This window comes from Arvicanthis niloticus, chromosome 22 (genome assembly GCF_011762505.2).
Source record: "Arvicanthis niloticus isolate mArvNil1 chromosome 22, mArvNil1.pat.X, whole genome shotgun sequence".
In the NCBI taxonomy this organism is placed as follows: domain Eukaryota; kingdom Metazoa; phylum Chordata; class Mammalia; order Rodentia; family Muridae; genus Arvicanthis; species Arvicanthis niloticus.
This window is the reverse complement of record NC_133429.1, coordinates 39015563-39023120: the sequence shown is the minus strand read 5'-3', so window position 1 is coordinate 39023120 and position 7558 is coordinate 39015563. Positions and strand designations below refer to the sequence as shown.

Below are 7558 nucleotides of genomic sequence, written 5' to 3'. Positions count from 1 at the left end.
ATTTTCAAATAAGTGGAAAAAAAAGTGGCGTTGATTGTGATATGCAGATAATGACTTGGAGCCAAAACCACTAACTACTCTCTTATATTATTTGGTTGTGATCCTAGCCTTTAACACTGAGCCATCTCTCCAACCCACAAACAGGGATTCTCTAGGGCCAAGCAGGGGGCAGCTCCCACCGTTGGAGAACAGAACTAACTATAGAATTGGTATTTTGCATGGCTCCAGAGCTTCCTTCTGCATCGAGTCCTGGGCATGGTTATTTGGGGGTTTCTGGCCGTGCTAAAGAATGTGCACACCTCCCCAGGTTGGTGGCTTCTGAAGACAATGCTCAGATGCCTATGTTTGTTTGGGTCCCTTGAATTTTTAAAGTCCCATTGCAACCCTTTTATGTTCTAACATGGAAACGCACTTGGGGAGAGGGAGACAAGACTCTGTGCAGAAGATATTTGGGAAGGTGTTCATGTGTGCTTTATTTATACTTAAAGCTATTGTTTTATGGGTCCAGGTCCAAAATGGCTGGCAATAGTACCTGGGTTTCTTGACTGTTGGGTGTGTCTTGAATTACCATGGAAGCCTCGGTTGTGATGTGGAAGGCTCTCACATCTTCCTCCCTCACACTGCCCTGAGGGGTGAGCACGCTGAGGGTCTTCCTGAAGTCACACTGTTGAGAACACAAGGGATCCAGGTTCAACACTATTTCCATCTCTGCATCAGGACCAGGCTTGTTCCCTTGTTTCTCTCTCTTTCCCCCCCTCTCTCTATTTCTCTCTCTTTCTCTCTCTCTCTCTCTCTCTCTCTCTCTCTCTCCCTCAACTCTCATGTGTCTCGGCTTCGCCCAGCTACAAAGATGAATAGAGAGAACCCCAACTTGACCCACAGCACTGGTTCACACTATTATTACTCTTGATGTGAACCAGAAAGCATACAGGGCTTTACTCTCTCCTTTTCTTATATCGAATGATGACGAGCCTACTGATTTTCTGTCCCTTTGCTTATGCTAGGAGATGAAAAAATAAGCAACTTAAAAAACAAAACACCTGTTTGCTGGGCCTGGTATCACATGTCTTTAAAAACAGCATTCAGGAGGTGGAAGAGTTCAAGGACACCCTGGTCTACATAGCAGTTTCCAGACCAGCCAGAGTTTCACAGTGACACCTTGTCTCAGAAAAACAAAAACAAAACAAAAAAACCAATAACAACCAAAGTGCTGATTTACAGCAATTCAAAATGTATAATACAATTAAGAAAGTCTAGAAAGGGAAGCTGACAAAGCAAAGTCATAGCACGATAAATACTTAGAGATTCATTGTGTAGGAAGGTTTGTGTAAGATGTTAAGCGGAAAAGATGAATGCAAAATGGCAAATGCAAACAAAATAATTTCATTTTAAAAGACCGTTGATTTACAGTCCCACCGTTTTTAAGCAGTGAAATATCACCGCTTTGTTTCTCTTTCTATCGCTGACATTCAAGATGAAACAGAATGAGCTTTTTGCTCTGGGAGCAGGGCTAGCTCCCGGTTCTTTGTGAGCCAAGTCTTTGAACAATATCGTTTCATCGTTCTCTCTAGACCAGAATATCTCAGTTTAAACATTGGGAAAAAATGCTTTTGAAGTCTGTGGATCAATAAGGACTTCCTGCTTTGCATGAAGCTCAAAAGGTAAAGTCCCCAAACCAGTAAAGGATGAAGGGGGTTAAGAGATGCTTAAATACTGGGGCCTGATTGCTCTGGGCAGTTGCTGAGGTGGTTCCCAGGCAACATGAAAGCTCTCCTAACTCTCCTCGCTCTGTGGCTCCTCCTGCTCTCCATCACTGTCCAGGGCAAGATCTACAGCCAGTGTGCTATTGCCAGAAATCTAAAAAGACTTGGACTAGCTGGCTTCCAAGGAATCAGCCTGGCAGAGTGTGAGTGTCCTTTGCTTTATACCGTCTGAGAAGTGTCACTACAGAGCATGCGCGGGGCGGGATAATCAATTCTTCATTCCTGGGGGGAGGCTACAGAGCATACACGGGGAGGAATGATCGATTCCTCGTTCCTGGGGGGTGGGGGGGTGCCACCGGGCAGTGGTGGTGCACGCCTTTAGTCCCAGCACTTGGGAGGCAGAGGCAGGTGGATTTCTGAGTTCAAGACCAGCCTGGTCTACAGAGTGAGTTCCAGGACAGCCAGGCTTACACAGAGAAACCTTGTCAAAAGAAAGAAAGAAAGAAAGAAAGAAAGAAAGAAAGAAAGAAAGAAAGAAAGAAAGAAAGAAAGAAAGAAAGAAAGAAAGAAAGAAAAGAGGGTGCCAAGGGTAAAAGTAATGGAAGAGACACTGTTTTAGTGATTTCAGAAGCACCATACCTTGCTTTACTTTAAAAATTACTTACACTACAAAAACATTCCCCCAGGGGCCCTTAAAGCTAAGGCTTTGACCCACAAATGGAGGCCCTCGACTGTAATCCCAACTACTCAAAGAGGCCAAGGTGGAAAGTTAACTGGAGCCCAGGAAACTAGCTGGAGAAACACATTGAGCAAAAGAGAAGCCAGCTCAATGGTTAAGTTGATAAACACACTTGCCACACAAGCCTGGTGTACTGAGTTTGAACCCTAGAACCCATGTAATGGTAGGAGGAGAGAGTTGATTCCAAAGCTGTCCACTAGCCACTATTTGTCACACACACACACACACACTTGAAAACCTAGCAAAAGACACTATGTATTAAGATATGTTACTATATCTCTAGACTTACAAAGCAAGTTATTAATAAAAGTACCATCAGCTACCTAAAGGATGAACAGTGTAATTCATTTAATCTTACTACCTACGAATAAGATAATTTCTTTTCAGGGACCTGTTTGGCCAAAACAGAAAGTGGCTATAACACACAAGCTACAAAATTCAACAATGAAGACCAAAGCACCAGCTATGGGATATTTCAGATCAGTAGCCGATACTGGTGTAATGACGGCAGGACCCCAGGATCAAAGAATTACTGTCGAATATCCTGCAAAGGTAAGACAAGATGATACTATAAGATATTACCGGATTCTCTGGCAATATTTACAAGAAAGACATTCAATACCAATGGCAGCATAACGTTGGGTTCATCACAGACCTAGAAGCATACCATCTAAACCTCTAAGTAGTGATTATTGTCCCCCAAAGGTTCCCCCAAGTAAGAACTGAGGGCCTGGTGACACTCATGTGGGGCCTCGACTTGTTTCCTTGAAATCCTGGTGCTGTCCTCAGTCAAGGAAAAAAATAAACAAACCCTTGGTATCATAAAAAGATGGTGTTTTAACATACAAATGTTTCTAGAATGATCTATAAATGTATTTTAAATGGCCTAATTACTCCCATTAGCCTTTAACTAATTAATTAATTAATTAAGAAATCCTCCTATTCCCTTAGGGGTAATTCAGGGATAAATTGACTCCATGTCCTTTTATGTTGAATGCCCATAAAACACAGAAAATTAGATATTAATAAAATAAACATCCATGTGACTACAGATTTTAAATAATTCTTAGTATTTTGCCTAGTGCAGTTTTAAAGTGAATTCAAAACATTTTCATATTTTATTTCTAAGTTCTTTAGTTTGTATTCAAAAAAAAAAACAAACAAACAAACCCACTCTACTTGATAATGGTTGTCACCCCTGGAAAATTAGAGTATGGGTTTTTAGATTTGAGAAACTGACTTTTTTTTTTTTTTTTTTTTTTTTTTTAAGAAAAACAACCACCAAAGTCCAGGGATATTAACCCTGATGCAGCTGATGCAGATCAGAAAGAAAGAACGTGAACCTGTTAGCTCCCGAAATACATGCCAGCACTGACATCATTAAATATTTTTGTTTGTTTGTTTTTTGGTTTTTTTGAGACAGGGTTTCTCTATGTAGTCCTGGCTGTCCTGGAACTCACTTTGTAGACCAGGCTAGCCTCGAACTCAGAAATCCGCCTGTCTCTGCCTCCCAAGTGCTGGGATTAAAGGCGTGCGCCACCACCGCCCGGCATTAAATATTTAAATGTTCAAATAAAACAGCGTTAAATGGTTAAATGTTAAAATTACAGGAAAGGAACATTCATTTTTAAATCTTGTTAATTTGCGTTTGAAACACGTGGCACTGTATAATAATCTACAACTAAAGGATCAAGTTTCTAACAAAAGTAAGAAAATGTATCAGTTACAAGATGTTTCTTTTTTTTCTTTTTCTTTCTTTAAAAAAAAAAAAAGATTTATTTATGTTATGTATTCACCATTGCTCTCTTCAGACACACCAGAAGAGGGCGCCAGATCCCATTATAGATGGTTGTGAGCCACCATGTGGTTGCTGAGAATTGAACTCAGGATCTCTGGAAGAGCAGTCAGTGCTCTTAACCGCTGAGCCATCTCTCCAGCCCCTGTAATATCATTTTTAACGCGTGAATAAAATTCTACTGTATGTTTGCCCTGTTGTCTACTGGCTGGACTATTAGAGTTAAGCGCTGAAGTTACTTCAAATTTTCCCTTTTATAAATTGCTGTGGACAGTCTCACGCATATATATACATATATACATATATATACATATATATTCAAGTACTTTTCATACTATTTCTTTTTTAAATTTAGACTTATTTGTTTTGTATGTACAAATGTTTTCTCTGCACATATGTGTGTGCACTGCATGGGTGCCTGGTGTCCAAGGAAGTCAGAAGAGGGCTGCGGATCGCCCTGAAACTGCAGCTCTAGAAGGCTGTGCGTTGTGAGCCACCATGTGGGCGCTTGGAGTGAATCCCCGTCCTCTGCAAGAGCAACAAATGCTCTTAACCTCTGCCTCGTCTCGCTGTTAGCTCTCTAAGATAAACTTTCATTGCAGAAATTCTGAGTGGAAAGGTATAAGGATGTTTTCCTTTAGGGTGAAGTACAAACAGACGCTTCCATATTAGTTAGAAATTCCGAAACTTCCAGTGGCTTTATTAAGTGACAAAGAGAGTGTCCTGATAAAAGGGACAGTATAAAGAAAAGCATGCCTCCGACAGTCATAGGATTATGGACTTTGGAGATAGTGTCTTGGTGTGCTTACTCGGTGAGCAAAGCGGACTAAATCTAAACTGAAAATGCATTTCCTGTGCCGGCTCTTTCATTCCCCACCCCTCTCCTCTAGCTTTGCTGCAGAATAACATCAGGGCTGCCGTAGCTTGTGTAAAGAAGATCGTGAAGGATCCACGAGGAATTACTACGTGGTATGTTTTCATTATTAAAGGAGGAAACGGCGGGGCGGGGCGGGGCCTGGGTTGGACCTGCCTTTAACCTAGCACTCTGGAGGCAGATGTACGCAGGTCTCTGTGAGTTCGAGGCCAGCCTGGTCTACAGAGTGAGTTCCAGGACAGACAGGGCTACACAGAGAAACCCTGTCTAGAGGGTTTGGAGGGGTAGGTGAGACGAACTGCTTTAAGCTCCCCTCTTCGCTGACACCTTCTAAGAGCAGACACTGGAAGGCCAGTGTCAATCTACAACCAAAAGAATGGCAGTTCTTGGCTTCAGTGAAACAATACACTCCTTCCATTGTGTAAGAAACTCGGATTTCACACTTCTATTCCTAGAGTTATTTTAAAATACTCTGAGAGTTCCCACGTTCTAGGGCTGAGGAGATAACTCAGTAAACACGTTGGCTTCACAAGCGTGAAAACCTGAGATTGCTTCCCAAACACCATATAAAACAGCTAGACATGGAGGTGTGTGCTTGCAGTCCCCGGGAAGGTGCTGGCCAGACAGCGGAGCCAACTGGGTGAGCTCCAGGCCCAGGAAGAGACCCTGCCTCAAAAAAACCTGACATTCTCCTCTGTCCTCTGAACACATGGTGGGCATGCACAACCACACAGACACACACACACACACACACACACACACACACACACACATTTCCCACACTCTACTATTTCTTTGCCATATCTTAAAACTACTTGTCCATAAGTAAATGTAATGCAGGACTCAACACTGTTTCCTGTTCTGCGCTCTACTAAGGGTGTCTGGAGGAGCACACACTGAGTTACTGCTTTCTGGATGTACTTGTAACTTGTGTTGGATTGTTTATATATTACTTTGGCTCTGGAGAGTTCTGAACTGCGCATGTCATAAGGAAGATCGGTTTGAAACATTTCCTATTTCCTTTTCTTTCCAGGGCAAAGTGGAGAAAAAACTGTCCAAAGAGAAACCTGGCTCAGTACATCCAGGGCTGCAAACTGTAACTGTTTCCTTGTTCAGATCATTCGGGTTCTTTTTCAGAGCATGGTAAACAGTTACGGTCACCCTGCTGCCGTTCCCCTTCAGACAAAGTGCCCAGGAACAAGAGCTGGAACAAATGATCCTGAGATGCCTCCGGTTAACTGGTTTCTCTGTGTAGCCCTGGTTGTCCTTGAACTCACTCTGTAGCTCAGGCTGGCCTCAAACTCAGAGATCTGCCTGCCTCTGCCTCCTGAGTGCCTGTCTTAAAGGTGTGTGCCACCACCCGCTACCACCACCATCGAGCTAACTGGTGTGATTATCATTTGATGTTAAGCCTAGATTTTTTTCAGCTTGTGAATGAAACTGAAGTAGGAGAGGTCCTTGATTCTCAAATGCTTCTCTAACATTTTATTCTCCTTCAACAAAGGAACTCAGGCTTAATCGTGAATAATGAAACTATTCCCCAAACACACACACACACACACACACACACAATCAACTTAGGCAAAGTCCCAGCTATGGTGGTATCTGATCCCTTCGTCTGTTCAAACTTCTTCAAAAACTTTAAAGTTGTGTTGGGTAAGACACAGATTGCAAAGGTGACTTCCAAATGGCTGACATCAGGAGACTTATATTAGACATTTGTTTTCCTGTCCTGACCTCTGGCCACCGCTTTTGCCCAAAGTGCTTCATTTGTATTGCCTCACAAATAAATGTACCCTGCTTGTGACAGTCTGCTCTACCCTTGAGTGAATGCGCCTGTGCATCTTACTGACCCTGAGGGGATTCAAGAAGGAACAATGAACTGTTCTGGCCTGAATTTTCTTAAACTTACATTCAGACATATCATCCATATCTGAGATAGACCAGTTTGCATTGGTAATTAACAACAGTAGTAAAATTATTCATATATAAAAAGTACATCCATTACCATTGGTGGATTTGCAGTGCACGTACTGTCTGTCACCATTACACTCCTCTAGTGTCCATGGAGAAATAATGACATATAATATATAAGTGTATATACGATATTTTTAATTTCTTCTGGATCTTCACCAAATGTCAATAGCTAGATACTGCTGTAGGAAAAGCCAGCGGTGAACTATAGTGCTTGTTTTTCAGTTGCCGTGATAAACACTATGCCCAAAAGCAAACTGGGGAGGAAAGGGTTTCTCTCAGACTGAGAGAAGCCGAAGCCCCGGAGGGAGGGAGGGAGGGAGGGAGGGAGGGAGGGAGGGAGGGAGGGAGGGGAGGTTGGGAGTTTGAGGGGAGGAACTAAAGCAGAAGCAAAGGGAGGCGCCACAGAGGGAAGCTACTCTCAGCTCAAGCTAGGTTTCCTTCCCAACACAGTGAAAGCCACCCACACAGGA

The 7558-nt window shown here is 42.7% G+C and overlaps 1 protein-coding gene across 1 annotated transcript; it reads left to right on the top strand.

The window, feature by feature from the left end:
- The first annotated feature begins 1761 nt into the window (after nt 1-1761).
- On the top strand, nt 1762-6809 carry LOC143435721 (lysozyme C-like). The gene is made up of 4 exons (XM_076919187.1): nt 1762-1906; nt 2830-2994; nt 5128-5206; nt 6145-6809. Exons 1-4 carry the CDS (start codon nt 1762-1764, stop codon nt 6209-6211), a joined length of 456 nt encoding a protein of 151 aa, XP_076775302.1. The 3' UTR covers nt 6212-6809.
- The last annotated feature ends 749 nt before the right edge of the window (nt 6810-7558 follow it).

Coding starts and splice junctions, on each gene's coding strand:
- LOC143435721 (XM_076919187.1), top strand. CDS start 1,762: ATGAAAGCTCTCCTAACTCTCCTCGCTCTGTGGCTCCTCCTGCTCTCC. Junction 1,907..2,829: donor AGGAATCAGCCTGGCAGAGT/GTGAGTGTCCTT, acceptor ATTTCTTTTCAG/GGACCTGTTTGGCCAAAACA. Junction 5,207..6,144: donor CCACGAGGAATTACTACGTG/GTATGTTTTCAT, acceptor TTTTCTTTCCAG/GGCAAAGTGGAGAAAAAACT.